At 44.1% G+C, this 19956-nt stretch overlaps 2 protein-coding genes across 2 annotated transcripts in view; one reads left to right on the top strand and one right to left on the bottom strand.

Moving 5' to 3' along the window:
- Positions 1–19956, bottom strand: part of ESR2 (estrogen receptor 2) — a 181185-nt gene that overhangs the window by 93322 nt on the left and 67907 nt on the right. Inside the window, exon 8 of the mRNA XM_060096041.1 lies at positions 16440–16460. Coding sequence (XP_059952024.1) covers positions 16440–16460 — 21 coding nt within the window. The remainder of the gene's footprint in view (positions 1–16439; positions 16461–19956) is intronic.
- SYNE2 (spectrin repeat containing nuclear envelope protein 2) overlaps positions 1–19956 on the top strand; it is a 345609-nt gene that overhangs the window by 313844 nt on the left and 11809 nt on the right. Inside the window, exons 100-104 of the mRNA XM_060096039.1 lie at positions 10713–10875; positions 16485–16672; positions 17162–17312; positions 17665–17847; positions 19273–19410. Of these exons, the coding sequence (XP_059952022.1) occupies positions 10713–10875; positions 16485–16672; positions 17162–17312; positions 17665–17847; positions 19273–19410 (823 nt within the window). The remainder of the gene's footprint in view (positions 1–10712; positions 10876–16484; positions 16673–17161; positions 17313–17664; positions 17848–19272; positions 19411–19956) is intronic.

Genomic DNA, 19956 nt, shown 5'->3' with positions numbered 1-19956 from the left:
TTCATAAGTATTAAATTCCCATCCATCGCTAGATGAAGATAAAGGAAAAACTTTATTCACCTTGATTATTTTCTGCATTTCTACCCGCAAGCCCCACAAAAGAACTGCTAATTTGTATACTCTGTCAAACTCCTTATTTTGTTTGGTATCATATAAAAATGTTTTCGTTTTATTTGGGTCTTTCAATAGTCCATACAGGTGAAAAACTTCCTCTTTGTGGCTAAATATCTTGTTTTTCCAGTCCTCAGAACTGGAATTCAGCTCAGGGAACCATGCTTATTTTTTCTGGAGAAATATGATTTGTTGAAATATATGTGTGATTAGTATTAGTCAAGCACACCTGGGTGAAGCATGGGCCAGTACAGAGATGGTGAGCTAGTTAAGCTGCCTGGGTGGTTGATGTAATGCAGAATTGTGCTTGCTCCCCTGTGACAACAGTCTGGTTTCTGAATGGATTTCCTTGTTCCCAATATTAACTCGAGATTTAAAATTTTCCAAGAGCAATATTAATAACAAGGCCTAACTAGGAGGTCGGTTGCCTGGGTTAGCAAATGACGTGTACTTCCTGACCTGGGAAAGGTGTTGATTAGGTAATTAGATTAGTGTCTGCACAATCATTACAGACTCAGCAGTACATCTGATGGTTCCCAGAGTAAGTCGTAACATGATTATCTGAGGAGGAACATTTATTTATGCCACTGTGCATTTGGGGATATTTTGCCTTCAGTCGGAGGTTGGGACATAGAAGCAGGTTAAGTCCTGACTGGATGAATGTTTTGTAGCTTCTTTTCTTTCCCTCCCACCCTTCCTTCCTCTTTTTTTTTTGCCCTAAGCGTGCGTGTGATGCGTATGCTTGTTTTTAAGTACTTCACTTATCCAGTATGGAACCAATGTGTAGGAGCATGTGTGGCCCATAGTGTGGCAGCAGATTGTGGCAAGACGGCTCGGAGGTGCTCTGATCGTCACCTCTTTCCTTTAAAATGTAACATGACCACCTCTTTTATGAAAAAGACAAATTTGAGGGGATGTGTGAGTGTCACTTGTTCATTCAGAAGGTATTTATTGAGTACCTCCTATAATATTATAATGTCTAAATTAGATCATGACCTCTGGGAATAAGTTATCTTCAAATCCTCAGGCTCTGCACAGGACCCAAGACAAAGTGAGTGGTTAAATGTTTATTGAAAGGAAATCATGGAGGGGCAAAATGGGCACCCAAAATGCCACACTTGTAGGATGGGCTTCTACCCGCCAGTGTGTCCTAGAGCCGTGAGTCTAGACTCCTGATCATATTCCCTGACAGCGCTGGAAACCATCCTGTACCCACCCCCCATATGTGTCCATTATCATGTGCAGGTTTATATAGGATACCACAAGAAAAGTGCTTAAGAACAGTAGCTCCGGGAGACGTAAGAGGGAAGAGATATGGAAACATGTATATGTATAACTGATTCACTTTGTTAGAAAGCAGAAACTAACACACCATCGTAAAGCAATTATACTCCAATAAAGATGTTTAAAAAAAAAAAAAAAAAAAGAACAGTAGCTCCAGCCAGACTGCCCAGGTTGGAATCCTTCCTCTGCCATTGACTGGCCATGTTACTATGGTAAATTATTTAATCTCATTGCCTCAGTTACCTCATCTGTCAAATGGGGATGTTATTAGACTGATCTCACAGCATCGTTGTAAGGATTAAATGAGTTGCTGACTTATATATAAAGCACAATAGGCCTGGCACGTAAAGATGTCGGCATGTTCTATAGATGTTCCATTTTAGTAATAAAGTTTTGTGAATTTTAAAGCATACCCAATGTAGAAATTTTAAAAGAATGGGATAACAGTAGAAAGTCTAATATTTTCTTCCCACACCCCATTTGTTTGGCCACCAATGGGCTTGAGCCCCACATTTGGGACGCCACTGGCCTGGAGTACCATAGTTCTGGGGAAGCCAAGCTAATTATTCATCCACCTTCTCCATACTCCCCCCTCTGCTTACTGCACACCTCACCCCTCGGGATTAACAGGATTCAGGATCACTGCATCTCAGTATTTTTGCACCCAGGTTATTTTATTACTTGTTAGCTCTCTTCATTTAAAAAGTTGCATTCTGGCCCTCTTCTTTCAAAATAAAGAGGCTGAGAGCCTTATGATGGACTAGGGTCGGGTGCTCGATGAAGCAGTGGGGGCTGCCATTCTGGGAGGAGAGAGGAGGAAGGATGGGGAAGCAGGAGGGCTGTGCAGAGGCTGCTGGCCTGAGCGCCTCTCCCCACCTACAGGAAGCTCTCAGGGCGGAGCTTCTCCAGCCAGAGCCTCCCAGGAGGGTAGCCCCTTGCAAACTGCATGCAAGACTTTGTCCCATGGGGCCTGGGGTTCCCAGCTGCTCTGGCATTGTCTGGAGTGTTCCTTCTGTTCCCTGGGCAGTCAGGCTGACAAGACATTGGGGTGAGGAGGGTATAACTTGAAAACCAGGGGAACAAAGGAAGTATCTAGGTTACAGCTGCATCCCGGCCTGGCCCTGGATTCTGTTACTTCCTTTTTAATAAATCATCTTGTGGCTTTGAAGGAAACTCCTTGTGATATTTGCAGTAAGAATGTAATTTGGAAAATAGACCATCTTAAAATCATTACAACCACAATCTCTGGGCATTTATCTCTGTCAGACGCTGTGCCAAGTGCCTTTCACGCATGTATATCTCATTCTGCCCTCCGCCACCCAGTGAAGGAAGGTACCACTGTTGACGCCGTTTGACAGATGAGATTAAATAGAGCCAGGATTCATACCCAGACCCTGACCACAAAGCGTGTGCTCTTCATCACCAGGCTCCACGGCCTCCTTCCAAGCTTGCCTACCTCACGGCACTATTGAGGATAAAATATTTATAAAAGGACTATGTGAGGGCCAATACCGTGTAAATGAGGCATTATTGTAGCAGTGTGTGATCCCAGTCAGCAGTAATAAGAACTAGTATTATAGTGAGTGCTTACTTTATGCCAAAGGCTTTACATGCATCCTCTTGTTTCTGTCTCCGAACCCCCTACAAGGTGGATAATTTGAAGATTAACAAGGAAACTGGGAATCAGGACCATTAGGTACCTTGCCGGGTACACAGCTTAGAGATGGTACAGTGGGGATTAGATCTGGGTCTGCTCACCTCCAGAGCTCTGGCCTGAATGTCGCCCAGATGCTACCGCCTCCCTGAGGCTGGAGGGACCTGAGAGGCCTGCTAGAGATGAGGGGCTGAGGTAGAAGGATTTTCTCTAAATTATAAAGTTAATTGGAAATAGAGCTGGAGCTAGAAGTCATTCCCCAAGGTTGATTGGGTTGATAGTAGGGTGCAAAAAGATAATATTGTAAAAATAAAAAATACACACAACTCTCTGGTTTACTTTTTTTTTTTTAACATCTTTATTGGAGTATAATTGCTTTACAGTGGTGTATTAGTTTCTGCTTTATAACAAAGTGAATCAGTTATACATATACATATGTTCCCATATCTCTTCCCTCTTGTGTCTCCCTCCCTCCCACCCTCCGTATCCCACCCCTCTAGGTGGTCACAAAGCACCGAGCTGATCTCCCTGTGCTATGTGGCTGCTTCCCACTAGCTATTTATTTTACGTTTGGTAGTGTATATATGTCCATGCCACTCTCTCACTTTGTCACAGCTTACCCTTCCCCCTCCCCATATCCTCAAGTCCATGCTCTAGTAGGTCTGTGTCTTTATTCCTGTCTTACCCCTAGGTTCTTCATGACCTTTTTTTTTTTTTTCTTAGATTCCATATATATGTGTTAGCATACGGTATTTGTTTTTCTCTTTCTGACTTACTTCACTCTGTATGACAGACTCTAGGTCCATCCACCTCACTACAAATAACTCAATTTCGTTTCTTTTTATGGCTGAGTAATATTCCATTGTATATATATGCCACATCTTCTTTATCCATTCATCTGGTGATGGACACTTAGGTTGCTTCCATGTCCTGGCTATTGTAAATAGAGCTGCAATGAACATTTTGGTACATGACTCTTTTTGAATTATGGTTTTCTCAGGGTATAAGCCCAGTAGTGGGATTGCTGAGTCATATGGTAGTTCTATTTGTACTTTTTTAAGGAACCTCCATACTGTCCATAGTGGCTGTATCAATTTACATTCCCACCAATTGTGCAAGAAGTTTCCCTTTTCTCCACACCCTCTCCAGCATTTATTGTTTCTAGTTATTTTGATGATGGCCATTCTGCCCGGTGTGAGATATCTCATTGTAGTTTTGATTTGCATTTCTCTAATGATTAATGATGTTGAGCATTCTTTCATGTGTTTGTTGGCAATCTATATATCTTCTTTGGAGAAATGTCTGTTTAGGTCTTCTGCCCATTTTAGGATTGGGTTGTTTGGTTTTCTGTTATTGAGCTGCATGAGCTGCTTGTAAATTTTGGAGATTAATCCTTTGTCAGTTGCTTCATTTGCAAATATTTTCTCCCATTCTGAGGGTTGTCTTTTGGTCTTGTTTATGGTTTCCTTTGCTGTGCAAAAGCTTTGAAGTTTCATTAGGTCCAATTTGTTTATTTTTGTTTTTATTTCCATTTATCTAAGAGGTGGGTCAAGAAGGATCTTGCTGTGATTTATGTCATAGAGTGTTCTGCCTATGTTTTCCTCTAAGAGTTTGATAGTGTCTGGCCTTACATTTAGTTCTTTAATCCATTTTGAGGGTATTTTTGTGTATGGTGTTAGGGAGTGTTCTAATTTCATACTTTTACATGTACCTGTCCAATTTTCCTGGCGCCACTTATTGAAGAGGCTGTCTTTTCTCCACTGTATATTCTTGCCTCCTTTATCAAAGATAAATGACCATATGTGTGTGGGTTTATCTCTGAGCTTTCTATCCTGTTCCATTGATCTATATTTCTGTTTTTGTGCCAGTACCGTACTGTCTTGACTACTGTAGCTTTGTAGTATAGTCTGAAGTCAGGGAGCCTGATTCCTCCAGCTCCATATTTCGTTCTAAAGATTGCTTTGGCTATTCGGGGTCTTTTGTGTTTCCATACAAATTGTGAAGTTTTTTGTTCTAGTTCTGTGAAAAATGCCAGTGGTAGGTTGATAGGGATTGCATTGAATCTGTAGATTGCTTTGGGTAGTAGAGTCGTTTTCACAATGTTGATTCTTCCAATCCAAGAACATGGTATATCTCTCCATCTATTTGTATCATCTTTAATTTCTTTCATCAGTGTCTTATAATTTTCTTCATACAGGTCTTTTGTCTCCTTAGGTAGGTTTATTCCTAGATATTTTATTCTTTATGTTGCAGTGGTAAATGGGAGTGTTTTCTTAATTTCACTTTCAGATTTTTCATCATTAGTGTGTAAGAATGCCAGAGATTTCTGTGCATTAATTTTGTATCCTGCTACTTTACCAAATTCATTGATTAGCTCTAGTAGTTGTCTGGTAGCATCTTTAGGATTCTCTATGTATAGTATCATGTCATCTGCAAAGAGTGACAGCTTTACTTCTTCTTTTCCAATTTGGATTCCTTTTATTTCTTTTTCTTCTCTGATTGCTGTGGCTAAAACTTCCAAAACTATGTTGAGTAAGAGTGGTGAGAGTGGGCAACCTTGTCTTATTCCTGATCTTAGTGGAAATGGTTTCAGTTTTTCACCATTGAGGATGATGTTGGCTGTGGGTTTGTCATATATGGCCTTTATTATGTTGAGGTAAGTTCCCTCTGTGTCTACTTTCTGCAGGGTTTTTATCATAAATGGGTGTGGAATTTTGTCAAAAGCTTTCTCTGCATCTATTGAGAAGATCATATGGTTTTCCTCCTTCAGTTTGTTAATATGGTGTATCACATTGATTTATTTGCATATATTGAAGAATCCTTGCATCCCTGGAATAAACCCCACTTGATCATGGTGTATGATCCTTTTAATGTGCTATTGGATTCTGTTTGCTACTATTTTGTTGAGGATTTTTGCCTCTGTGTTCATCGATGATATTGGCGTGTAGTTTACTTTCTTTGTGACATCTTTGTCTGGTTTTGGTATCAGGGTGATGGTGGCCTCATAGAATGAGTTTGGGAGTGTTCTTCCCTCTGCTGTATTTTGGAAGAGTTTGAGAAGGATAGGTGTTAGCTCTTCTGTAAATGTTAGATAGAATTTGCCTGTGAAGCCATGTGGTCCTGGGCTTTTGTTTGTTGGAAGATGTTTAATCACAGTTTCAATTTCAGTGCTTGTGATTGGTCTGTTCATATTTTCTATTTCTTCCTGGTTCAGTCTCAGCAGGTTGTGCATTTCTAAGAATTTGTTCATTTCTTCCAGCTTGTCCATTTTATTAGCATAGAGTTGCTTGTAGTAACCTGTCATGATCCTTTGTATTTCTGCAGTGTCAGTTGTTACCTCTCCTTTTTCATTTCTAATTCCATTGATTTGAGTCTTCTCCCTTTTTTTTTCTTGATGAGTCTGGCTAATGGTTTATCAATTTTGTTTATCTTCTCAAAGAACCAGCTTTTAGTTTTATTGATCTTTGCTATCGTTTCCTTCATTTCTTTTTCATTTATTTCTGATCTGATCTTTATGATTTCTTTCCTTCTGCTAACTTTGGGGTTTTTTTGTTCTTCTTTCTCTAATTGCTTTAAGTGCAAGGTTAGGTTGTTTATTTGAGATGTTTCCTGTTTCTTAAGGTAGGATTTTATTCCTATAAACTTCCCTCTTAGAACTGCTTTTGCTGTATCCCATAGGTTTTGGGTCGTCGTGTCTCCATTGTCATTTGTTTCTACATATATTTTGATTTCCTCTTTGATTTCTTCAGTGATCACTTCGTTATTAAGTAGTGTATTGTTTAGCCTCCATATGTTTGTATTTTTTACAGCTCTTTTCCTGTAATTGATATCTAGTCTCATAGCCTTGTGGTCGGCAAAGATACTTGATATGATTTCAGTTTTCTTAAATTTACCAAGGCTAGATTTGTGGCCCAAGATATGATCTATCCTGGAGAATGTTCCATGAGCACTTGAGAAAAATGTGTATTCTGTTGTTTGGGGATGGAATGTCCTATAAATATCAATTAAGTCCATCTTGTTTAATGTATCATTTAAAGCTTGTGTTTCCTTATTTATTTTCATTTTGCATGATCTGTCCATTGGTGAAAGTGGGGTGTTAAAGTCTCCTAGTATGATTGTGTTACTGTCAATTTCCCCTTTTATGGCTGTTAGTATTTGCCTTATGTATTGAGGTGCTCCTATGTTGGGTGCATAAATATTAACAATTGTTATATCTTCTTCTTGGATCGATCCCTTGATCATTATGTAGTGTCCTTCTTTGTCTCTTGTAATAGTCTTTATTTTAAAGTCTATTTTCTCTGATATGAGAAATGCTATTCCAGCTTTCTTCTGGTTTCCATTTGCATGGAATATCTTTTTCCATCCCCTCACTTTCAGTCTGTATGTGTCCCTAGGTCTAAAGTGGGTCTCTTGTAGACAGCATATATACGGGTCTTGTTTTTGTATCCATTCAGCCAGTCTGTGTCTTTTGGTGGGAGCATTTAATCCATTTACATTTAAGGTAATTATCAATATGTATGTTCCTATTCCCATTTTCTTAATTGTTTTGGGTTTGTTATTGTAGGTCTTTTCCTTCTCTTGTGTTTCTTGCCTAGAGAAGTTCTGTTAGTATTTGTTCTAAAGCTGGTTTGGTGGTTCTGAACTCTCTCAGCTTTTGCTTGTCTGTAAAGGTTTTAATTTCTCCATCAAATCTGAATGAGATCCTTCCTGGGTAGAGTAATCTTGGTTGTAGGTTTTTCTCCTTCATCACTTTAAATATGTACTGCCACTCCCTTCTGGCTTGCAGAGTTTCTGCTGAAAGATCAGCTGTTAACCTGATGGGGATTCCCTTGTGTGTTATTTGTTGTTTTTCCCTTGCTGCTTTTAATATGTTTTCTTTGTATTTAATTTTTTATAGTTTGATTAATATGTGTCTTGGCATGTTTCTCCTTGGCTTTATCCTGTATGGGACTCTCTGTGCTTCCTGGACTTGATTAACTATTTCCTTTCCCATATTAGGGAAGTTTTCAACTATAATCTCTTCAAATATTTTCTCAGTCCCTTTCTTTTTCTCTTCTTCTTCTCGGACCCCTATGATTCGAATGTTGGTGCGTTTAATGTTGTCCCAGAGGTCTCTGAGACTGTCCTCAGTTCTTTTCATTCTTTTTTCTTTATTCTGCTCTGCAGTAGTTATTTCCACTGTTTTATCTTCCAGGTCACTTATCCGTTCTTCTGCCTCAGTTATTCTGCTATTGATCCCTTCTAGAGTATTTTTAATTTCATTTGTTGTGTTGTTCATCATTGTTTGTTTCCTCTTTTGTTCTTCTAGGTCCTTGTTAAATGTTTCTTGCATTTTCTCTATTCTGTTTCCAAGATTTTGGATCATCTTTACTATCATTATTCTGACTTCTTTTTCAGGTAGACTGCCTATTTCCTCTTCATTTGTTAGGTCTGGTGGGTTTTTACCTTGCCCCTTCATCTGCTGTTTGTTTTTCTGTCTTTTCATTTTGCTTATCTCACTGTTTGGGGTCTCCTTTTCTCAGGCTGTAGGTTCATAGTTCCCGTTGTTTTTGGTGTCTGTCCCCAGTGGCTTAGGTTGGTTCAGTGGGTTGTGTAGCTTTCCTGGTGGAGGGGACTAGTGCCTGTGTTCTGGTGGATGAGGCTGGATCTTGTCTTTCTGCTGGGCAGGTCCACATCTGGTGGTGTTTTTTTGGGTGTCAGTGGCCTTATTATGATTTTAGGCAGCCTCTCTGCTAATGGATGGGGCTGTGTTCCTGTCTTGCTAGTTGTTTGGCATAGGGTATCCAGCACTATAGCTTGCTGGTCGTTGTGTGCAGCTGGGTGTTGGTGTTGAGATGGAGGTCTCCTGGAGATTTTTACTGTTTGATATTACGTGGAGCTGGGAGGTCTCCTGTGGACCAGTGTCGTGAACCTGGCTCTCCCACCTCAGTGGCACAGCCCTGATGCCTGGCTGGAGCACCAAGAGCCTATCCTCCACATGGCTTTTGGGAGGTTTGAGGTCTTCTGCCAGCGTTCAGTGGGTTTTCTATAGGAGCAGTTCCACATGTAGATGTATTTCTGATGTATCTGTGGGGAGTAAGGTGATCTCCGCGTCTTACTCTTCCGCCATCTTCTCAAATCTCTCTGGTTTACTTAAGTAATAAACACTCACAACCCTGTGGTTTTGTTAAATAATTACATGGAGTGGATTATTACACACATTTATTCATTCAGTAAATGCTTGTCAAGGCCTCTGAGCCACCAGGCAGTCTTGGGGGTACTGTGCACGCAGAGGGAGCCCCATGCAGCCTGGCTGGTGTGGGCTCTGTCCAGATGGGCACAGTGAACGAGGGGTGCAGACAGAGGGCTGCAGGAGCACGTGGGCGAGGGGCCCTCAGCTGATCTTGGAGAGAACAGTGGTAGAAGCTGCAGGAGAAGGGAGGGGAGCCACTTTGCAGAGTGCAGGGCTGGAGGCAGAGAGGCCACTGACCGCTTGAGGAACTAGAAAGGTCAGGGCGTTAAACTGCTATGTCGGGGTAGGCGAGGACTGTGGAAGAGTTTGAGCGAGAATCAGACTTGCTGTACACTTCGGCTACAGAACCAGAAGCTGGGAGGAGGGTGAGGGGGGCAGCAGGAAGCTGTTCACAGGCAGTCAAGGAAGAGATGCTGCTGTCAGGGAAGGTGGGGCACTTCCTGTGAGTTAAGAGTCAGTGCCCCAGTTTCTCTTTCCAGTACCGTGGGATGCAGTTCTGATAGCACTTTGTAACATGAGTATCGGTAAGCGGGAATTTTCCATTGTAGCCATTACTACAAGTCTCTGGGATTAACTAAAAAGCCCACAGATCACCAGAGCAAGCCTTCACTCCCTCTGCTTGAGGATTTTCACATTTTCTTTCAGGATCTCTATGGAGATCATTTTTCCTCAGCCTCTGCATCATTTCCCCGTGACAGCACTTTGTCATGCCCGGGAGCTCTCGTGTATACTGACGCCATGTGTCTCAGTTCAGATCCACTCCATGCTGAGCCAGGCAGATTGGTCAGGTAGATGGAGCTGGAACTGTGCTTGTAGATGATGTGTCCACCCCTCCCTTTTTGGCTGAGACAGCTGCCCTAGTGTGGGCTGGTTCCATGTGTACGGCATCCCCAGCCCCTCAGGCTGGACGTGGTGAGATTTGGCACAGGCTCTGTACTTGCTCAAGAAGAGGGTCCCATGAGAAGCATCGCAGGCCAGGTACCACCAGTGAGCCACGTGTGTAACGTCTTTACCCATCAGGAAAGGTCCCTGGATGCTGTGATCTTGGTGATACCCAAGACAGAAACTGGACAGGTCACATGTGGTGATCTTAACCTGGAAAGAAAGAAATGGCATCTCCTATCACCTCTGGAGCCCCAGAAAGATGTTCTGGGTCTCAGGGGATCCCACCCTGAGAATGATAGGACTTCATACTTGCATGGGTAGATTATCTCTTAGTCCATTTGAAAATCAGCCGGAACAGTAATTCTGTAAATTGTCCCATATTGTATAAAAACTCTTATCTGGTGACGTGAGCATTAGTCCCTGCTATAAAATCAGTAACCGGTGATGATTACTTTTTAACCTCCAACACGCTTATGGGTGCATTCTTCTCACCACTAAACATTGTGCTTTTCTTTTCCACCTCTTTTTTGCTGCAAATATGTTTAGGGTGAAGAAGCTGAAGGAGACCTTCGCTTTTATTCAGCAGTTAGACAAAAACATGAGCAACCTTCGCACCTGGTTGGCTCGGATCGAGTCTGAGCTTTCTAAGCCTGTGGTTTATGATGTCTGTGATGATCAAGAGATTCAGAAGAGGCTCGCTGAACAGCAGGTGGGGAAGTGAGAATGGGCTTTTGTCAGAGCCTAGGTGTTCACAGGGTCTGCTAATGCAAACCATCCCCGCACTGGCTGTGCATTTTAGTGGGTTCACATTTCATAATACTGGTATGTTTTTTCCAGAGAAAGCTGACCGCCTGTCTGTGCTCTTGGCGGTGTGAGGCATCCATCTCTTGAGTGCCCACCCCACCACCACCATTCATGTAGCTCTTTGTGAAATACTTTGAATAATGTTTAAGATGCAGACCTTAATCTTGGTGGTAAATAAGGTTTTTTTAATCTCTGTTTTTGTTACTATAGTTTTGGCAATGAATTGAAAGAAAAATAATTTTTCCAACCAAAGAAGCTTTTCATGGGACAACACTTGATGGGTCTGATAGAGCTTCCAGAAAAGGGGGGCGCTCGGGGGGGTGGGGAAGAAGGAGCATGTTTGGACCAATAGCTTAGGAAGCGTCTCCTGCAATGTTCTGTGCATTTCTGTCATCAGTTATATCCCCTCTTAGCCAACCCTGGAAATTCCACAATTTGAACACCACCGAATCCTGCCCCTAACCTGGCAGGTGCTTTTTGGTCTCACTGACTTGTCAAATCCACTCTCCTACCTTCCATGAGCTCACGTTTACATGCTCATTCTCTTATGCAGTGCCTGAGCTTCTCCATATATATATATATATATATATATATATATATATATATATATATTTTTTTTTTTTTTTTTTTTTTTTTTTTTTTTTGCTGTACACGGGCCTCTCACTGTTGCGGCCTCTCCCGTTGTGGAGCACAGGCTCTGGACGCGCAGGCCCAGTGGCCATGGCTCACGGGCCCAGCCGCTCCGCGGCATGTGGGATCCTCCCGGACCGGGGCACGAGCCCGTGTCCCCTGCATCGGCAGGCGGACTCTCAACCACTGCGCCACCAGGGAAGCCCCCTCTTTATTTTTAAAATAGCTAAGCTTATATTATTCTTTTAGTAGCTTTCCTTCACTTGTTTTTCTCAACCCTGTGAGCAGATTCTGTTTTAACCATATGAGCAATATGGTCGCTACCAAGTTCACAGCCTTGTATCTGTTTTCTTCATGTTTCCTTCAAAGCCTTGGTGTTTGTTGTCTGTCAACACACTGGGGCGATTCACTCATACATCCCAGCTGCTTGGAGACAGAATTGGGGGGCTGAAACTTTTTCATCAGATTATCAAGGCCAGAAGGCCACTCCTTGATGATAAATTCTCTTGAGGTCAGGTCAGTCCTTCTCATGATAATAAGCAACATCTCATGCTACCATGAAATAGAGCTAAGTATTTGATAATACTCTGGACTGAGATCTTTATTTAATCCTATTACAATTACTGTTTGAATAATGCCTGTTCTCTGATTTTCAAACTAGTATGATTTAGCAATGCTGCAAAGTAAAAATACTGGTTTTTCCACTTAGCCTCAGAAATTTAAGTATGTCTTTTTCACTGAGCTCATCTATATTCTGTCTTTGCTTTGTGGAGAAATGAATATTGATATAACTACCATGTTAATGGACACTGCAGAGATTTTAATGCCCTTATCCGTAAAGGGCTACTGGACATCATCAGCTTTATTTACAAGATTGATCCATTAGGTTGAATTTCTTGAATAGTCTGTTCATAGACAGGCCTTGCAAATAACCATTTACCCTGACTGGTGAGTCTTTTTAGGTAAATAGAACAAAAGCTGACAACGTTTTTTCCTTTAGCCCGTGGCTAAATTTGGCAGGGGCTAATAACGTGTGTTAACATTTTATAAATCTGATGTGTGACAAAACATCATTAAATTGCAGGGAATTTATTCCCAAGAGTGTACAATTTGGAGCAGCTGCCATTCTCTTGGCCATGTGTGTTCCTGTGCTGAAATGGTATATAATTTCAGTCTGGTTGATTTGAAGGTTTCCAATTTATAGAATTTAGAATCACCATCATGGAATTCTTATTAGAAAAAAAATTATGGAGTTAGTATTCAGGACCACTTTGCTGTGAAGAAGTTGGATGTATTAATTTTCTATTGCCACTGTCACAGATTAGCACAGATTTAGCAGCTGAACACAAATTTATCATCTTATAGTTCTGGAGGTCAGAAATCTGACACAGGGCTGAGGTCAAGGTGTCAGCAGGGCTGCTTTCCTTTCTGGAGGCTCTAGGGGAGAATCCATTTCTTTGCCTTGAAGTCCTAGAGGCTGCCTGCGTTTCCTGGCCCATGGCCCCCTTCCGCCATCTTCAAAGCCAGCAATGGTGCATCTCTCTGAGCCTTTCTCCCTCTGATTGACTCTTCTTGTACTTTTAAGGACCCTTGGGATTCCATTAGGCCCACCCACATAATCCAGGATAATCTACCTATCTTAAGGTCAGCTGATTGGCACGCTTAATTCTCCTTTGCCATGTAACCTCGTATAGTCACAGGTTCTGGGGATAAGGACATGGTTCTGGGGATGCCAATATTCTGCCTACCACAGATGTCCTGAGGAAACCTGTAGTATTTTTATTAAAAAAAACAAAATTATAACTAAACCTAGACCTTAAATGCCCCACCAAAAACAGAAAATGTGTCACACAAAATAATTATTTATGGGCCATTTTAAAAAAAACCTTGCCTGTGTTTCTGTCACTGATTTAAATATAATAAATTGCTTGATTGCTTCCAGAAATAAGACCCAAACTCTTGGGATCATCTAGTAGTGCCTTCTGCAAAAGCCCTCAGGCCCCAAAAGTGATAAAGTGCCATGATGTCCCTGGACCCTCATTATAACGTCCTTGGGGGCCTGGTGCAGAAGGGGTCAGACCTTATAAAAGTCTTTTTTGCTTCTCTTCTTTATGTGAAACTCCTTAGGTAATAAGCGTTGTATTGTTATTCCTGTAGAATAGATCATCTTCAAAATGCAAAGGAAGTGGTGGCCACCTTGTGACACGTTTAAACCATGGACCGCTTTCATTGAGTCTTCAGCATCTCTCTCCAGTTTTCTTTGGTTGCCTGGTTCCCAGGCATCCCAGGGGTGCCTGATGGTGGCTTGGGGGGTTCGTTACCCCCACACCCTATAGTTACCAGTAGTCCCCTCCCCAGTGGCCAAGTCAGCTTCATGCCAAAGCCCCATCCACTGCCCAGGACCACCCTGCTGGACTTGATTGACACACCCAGCCCCTCCTACGGAGACACTCTGGAGCCACCACCTGGGTTCCCACAACACACGACATGGGTTTCTGCCTTCTCAGCCTGGTTTTCCTTTTTTCCCCTCTGTATCTCTTTTTTTTCTAGTTCCTTTTGTATTCTCATTCTTCCTGGCTGCATTCTCAGCTCTGGTTTCCTGTTTCTCCCCTTGTCCTCTCACTGATCCTCAACTTCCCTCAGCCCTTTCCCAGCTTCAGTGCTCTGTGTCACCTACTCAGGAGCAGAAAAACAAAGTAAACAGGCACTCATGTTTCCAGAACCGTTGGCAAAAGTCTTTCACATTGTTTTACGTTGTTTCTTAAGTCGGATTCGTCTCTGCATTTGAACACTTTTGAAATCCAGTCATTGTGCAAACTTGGGCCTCAGTGGGTACTAGTGGTGGGATCATTTCAGTTTGCAAAATGTCACTTGTCCAGTACTTCAGTGGTTTGTGTTTTAAAATATGGTCCACTACTTTATATTTTACAAGACAACTAACTAGTTCATACTACAGCATCAGTAGGCCATTTTGTGGTGTATTAGAAGTTTGTTTTGGAAATTTTGAAAAACTCTGGACTCCTTTTTTAGCCAAGGTGTTCATGGTCTTTTGTAAATTATCAGAGAGCTCATTTCTTGCCATCCTTTACCCTTTATATTCATCAGTTTTCTTTAGCTGTTTCATTCAATAAAAGCTGAGTAAAAAATGTAGAGTAACTGCAAAGAGGCTATTAAAATACATGGCATTCGTGTTTATCCATAGACTAGACTTTCTCAGTGCTTTTCAACCAGGTCCTACCCAACCCTACCAGGTGAGGTCAGGGGCAGGCACCATTTTTCAATGATAATTGTCAATATTACTTATTTAGCACCAGTGTTAGGATGCCTTATTTATTATTTTGGCAAAAAAAAGTTAAAAAGGTTGTTTATCAATACCTTTAAATTTTAGGAAAGCCTGTGGCAATTCTGTGAACGGGTAAGAATTCTTAAACCTGGAATTCTATTTAAACCTATTAATTATAAAGCTAGTCCCCTGACCCCAAGATGACTGCCCCCATTGCAGCATTTCAGACATTTGTCCTAGACTGCAAAGCTTAAAAAAAAATCACCTGCACATCTCTCTACATAGGACACACAGGCTGACAAACTGAAAAGCACATTTTCTTCTGAATATAACTTTGAGGTGCTCATTTTTCATCAGTTAGGATCTGTGTTGAGAACTGCTTGATTTAAAACTTGATTGGAGTGTTAGCATTTTATTCTTTCATTTCCACCTGGACACAGAATTATCCAAATGTGCATTTATCAGAAGAAAAGTAAGAAAACATTAGTCCTATCTAGTAATCCAGTCGTAATCTCCAAAATTGTTAAATATTGAGGTGACCTGGAATGAACTTCATGCTGCTTTTCTGTAGACAGTGGCAGCCACTGTTTATAAAATAATCCCTCCTGTAAAATGAACTATGCTGAATCCAGGGAACTTGTATAATTAGTAGCGGCTTATTTAACTTTGTCTCTTTCCCAATGTAATTTGGCTACTAAGATGAGTGGTGTAGTCTCATGTCACTCATCACAGAATTTGGATATCAGGAGAGGCCTGGCTCATCCAGAATGACAAAACAAACAAGCACCTCCCCTCGCCCTCCCCTCAGCCCTGCCCTTGTGTGTAGAAGAAACACTCCCTGGGTGATAACTGAAAATGCCATGTTTATACTTAAACAAGTTTTCCACTTTTTCCTATGACCGTGCATGTTTTTCTTGGTGACCCTTCGTTTTTCTGAATCAGTAGCACTCTCCCCATCATGGGACAAGACTCCAGAGACCCCGCCCCCTCCCCGAGCTACAGCCGTGACCGGACTCCATCAGCTGGGGGGCAACGTCTCTACCCCTTGGGCCCATGGAGCCAGGATAGGCTCCTGGGAGGATGTGGACACGGTGCAGCTGCGAGCACAGTTTGGGGGGTGGAGGCGTAAGAAGGTAGTACAGAGGTCTTAGGAGATTTAAGAATTCTGTGACCCATAAAAGGTTAAGAGTTTCTGTTGCTGAAGTTTTAGGTCCTGTTGAAGATAAGTCAGTTTTCCAAGGAAGACCTCCCCAAAGCCAAGTCTAAATTGGAGGCCCTTGGGATCAGGTGGTATGGAGTAGATCGCATGCCTCCCCAGAGTCTGGGGGTGGGGGGTGGGCTCTCAGGGGAGGGAATCCCCACCCTCCTACCCCCTCACATAGTTCAACAGATCAATCCCATTGTTGCCCGCAGTTAGGCCTTGTGTCAGATACTGTCGCACAGGGGTTGACCAAAGGTGAGAGAGACTCAGCCTGTGTTGCCGAGTCCCAGGTAGAAATGCACGCAGGACTGTGCCCCCCGGGCTGGAAGAGGGTCGGGGGGAACCTTCCTGCTACCGCCACCAGCACCTCAAGGTGCTTCCTACTCTCCCATCGTTGTAGGACCTGCAGCGAGACATAGAACAGCACAGCGCAGGGGTGGAGTCTGTGTTCAACATCTGCGACGTCCTCCTGCACGACTCCGATGCCTGTGCCAATGAGACTGAGTGCGACTCCGTCCAGCAGACCACCAGGAGCCTGGACAGGCGCTGGAGGAACATTTGCGCCATGTCCATGGAGCGGCGGATGAAGTAAGGGCCGAGCTGCCCCTGACTGACCTACGTAACAGTGACTGTGTTCTCTTGGCTTCACTGAGGGGCGTGCCAAGTACGGGCGGGGAAGGCTCAGTAGGTGTGGCCTGTCCTTATTAAGGGGATCATTCAAGGAGAGTACGGGCAGGGTCACGTCTCTCCCCAGCCCTCCTGTGTCTTGGGGGGTAATGGCGGGTGGCCACCGTGCTGATGTGTCCCAGCTCTAAGTAGTGGAGGACGCCTGTCTCCTGTTGGGTGACCTCTGCGAAGCAGAAGCTCTGAGGGGCCTGGCGCTCCCAGAAGGGGGGTGTCCTGACCACAAAGTGATGTATCCGGTTACTTCCTGGAAGGGGTAGCAAGGTTTCTCCCCCTAAATACTTAGTGCCAGTGCAAGGGGGGCTGGGACTGGGACCAGTCAGGGGAGAAAAAGCCATGTAAAAGCTCGACTTGACGTGGACGGCTTGTACTGAGTTGCTTTCCTCCTGTTAGAATTGAGGAGACATGGCGGCTTTGGCAGAAGTTTTTAGATGATTACTCCCGCTTCGAGGACTGGCTCAAGTCCGCCGAGAGGACGGCGGCCTGCCCGAATTCCTCCGAGGTGCTGTACACCGTTGCCAAAGAAGAGCTGAAGAGGTTTGAGGTAAAGGCCCTCCCCAGCCCAGTGGTCCTGATAACCAAGGATCCGGCGGGCTCAGGGCTGGCTTAAATGACTTCCCATAAGTGGCAGGATTCCCCACCTCTGGCCGCGGCCGCCCAGTCCCCAGCCCGCCCTCAGCTGCTCCAGCGGCTTTGTGGGGCGTTACCGATTCATGCCAACCGCAGGCCGTGAGCTTGAAAGTCTGTTCTTCAGTAGTGTCAGAAGAACGGGTGAAGCCAGCCCTCTGTGGCCATTCCACTGGGGGATGGACGCTTGAGGCAGGTGGTCTGGGGCCTGGAAGGGGTGTCCCGGCGCCCTGCAGCTATGGCACTGACAGGGCCCCCCCATGCCATAGGCCTTCCAGCGGCAGATCCACGAGAGGCTCACGCAGCTGGAGCTCATCAACAAGCAGTACCGGCGGCTGGCCCGCGAGAACCGCACCGACACGGCCAGCAAACTGAAGCAGATGGTGCACGAGGGCAACCAGCGCTGGGACAACCTCCAGAAGCGGGTCACAGCCATCCTGCGGAGACTCCGAGTAACCTCCTCTACGTCACCGGGTCATTTGTAGATATTGGGGAGGTGGAGGGGGTCTGATATGTGATGTCAGGCTTGTAACAAAGCAGCAGGTAGAAGATTTCATTTGAGGCCTAAGCTGTCTTGACATTCTTGCAGTACAGCCTTCCCTTTTGTTTAAGCCCAAAGCTGCCAAAAAGCGTTCCTTTTTTTTTTTTTTTTTAAGTGAAGTTATTTGCCTCAGAATAGGTTTCTCAGGCAGAGCTTATTCAAGGGATCGTGTTACCAACACATTGCTTTTTTTTGACTCCTGTCACCCCTGAGGGTGTCACGTCAGCCCACGCACTGCCCAGAGTCTGGGGTGCTGCCGTCACCGGGTCTGGCGAAGGTACCTCTTAGTCTGGGACCAGGCCCCTTTTGCCCATCTGCCCGCTTTTGTGTGTCCCGTTGGTTCTTGCACTGTGAGGGAACAGACAGAGCCCCCCGCTCTGTATTGGGGGTTGGGGACAGTGACAGTTCTCCCAACTTCAGAGCAGCTGTCTAACCTCAAATGATGGGTTTGATTCTGGGGTGTGAACCATCACCTTAGATTTCTGTGACTCAGAAGACATCATGTGTCAACCTTTGTGAGTCCAGGTGTAAACTGACAGGACCGGTATGGGTTGTGGCTACAGGAAGTAATTTTAATCCTTGCTTCTGTTCTTAAGGCAGAGGACTCTTGAAACCATTCTAAGAGGAAAATCTGGATTTTTTGTTTAACCCTCTCAGGAAGAAATGGGCTAGCTTTTCCACAACCCCCCTGCATTAATTTCTTTATCTCCTGCTGACTTGATTTGACTGTGACCAGCCTAAACCTTCATTGGGCACTATGTTTGTTTGAGAATCAGCTGCCCATCTATGAGGTGGTAACCCAAGAGGCCTCGTTAATTGGAGGTGATAAATCTGGGTTTTCTTTGTTTGAAGAAATATATTCGGAATTATATCAGTGAAGGCAAATGGGGCACTAGTCCAGGCTCAACCCCGAGATCAATACTTCTCCATCCTGAAGCTACTAAATCCTTCTGTCAAGCAAAAGCTCCCACAGGAGGCTAACAGTTGAAAACAGGCAAGTGCCTGGCCTGGACTTTGAGAGGGGCATGTTCCTCAGAGGACAGACTGGGAAAATCACTGACTTAGACTAGAGAATTCTAGAATTTCAAATGCTGCAAGAACCTTAGAGATCACGGTCAACGTTCCCACACCTCGTTTACCAGCAGATGCTGAGACTCAGGGAAGTTTAGGGGGCTTGTTGGTATCCCACAGCCAGGACCAGACCCCAGGCTCCTGGCCGTGTGGGCCTCCGGGGGTACCCTGGGCTCCCTTTCCCCTCTTCTGAGAATGACCTTGCTGTCTGCCTGAACTCCCGTTATGCCATCAACACAAACGTGATTTTTTCACCCTTTCGCAGCATTTCACCAACCAAAGGGAAGAATTCGAGGGGACCAGGGAGAGCATTCTGGTGTGGCTCACGGAGATGGACCTGCAGCTGACCAACGTGGAGCACTTCTCGGAGAGCGATGCCGACGACAAGATGCGCCAGCTGAACGTAAGGCCTGCTTCCTTAGCACCTCCCCAAAGAGTGCACCTAGGCAGGGGAGAGCCGGCCAGGTACAGACTTCACCTGATACCCTGAGAGCAGGTTCCAGGAGTGTTAGAGCAGCCAGACTGCATCCACCTGTGAACTGCCAGGTTATCACAGGCAAGGATACTGTTCCTTACAGTCAAGGGGTATTGGAACGAGGCCCTTTCTTCTCTTTGTCGTATGTAATCATCCAAGGGGAGAACGCTCTTGCGGTTCCAGACAGAACTTCATAAGATGCTGTTTCTCCAGCACTTGAGTCGAGTGCAACCTGTGGGCTGTAGCAGGAGGAAACTGTCTCTCAAGAGTGGGGTCAGGGCACTTCCCTGGTGGTCCAGTGGGTAAGACTCCACACTCCCAATGCAGGGGGCCTGGGTTCGATCCCTGGTCGGGAAACTAGTTCCCATATGTCCGCAAGTAAGAGTTCACATGCTGCCAACTACGACCCGGCGCCACCAAATGAATAAATAGATATTTTAGAAATAAATTAAAAAAATAAAAGACCTCTCATTT

This window comes from Mesoplodon densirostris, chromosome 4 (assembly GCF_025265405.1).
Source record: "Mesoplodon densirostris isolate mMesDen1 chromosome 4, mMesDen1 primary haplotype, whole genome shotgun sequence".
Taxonomy (NCBI): Eukaryota; Metazoa; Chordata; class Mammalia; order Artiodactyla; family Ziphiidae; genus Mesoplodon; species Mesoplodon densirostris.
Note: the sequence above shows the minus strand (reverse complement) of the source record. Positions and strands in the feature narration are given on the sequence as shown.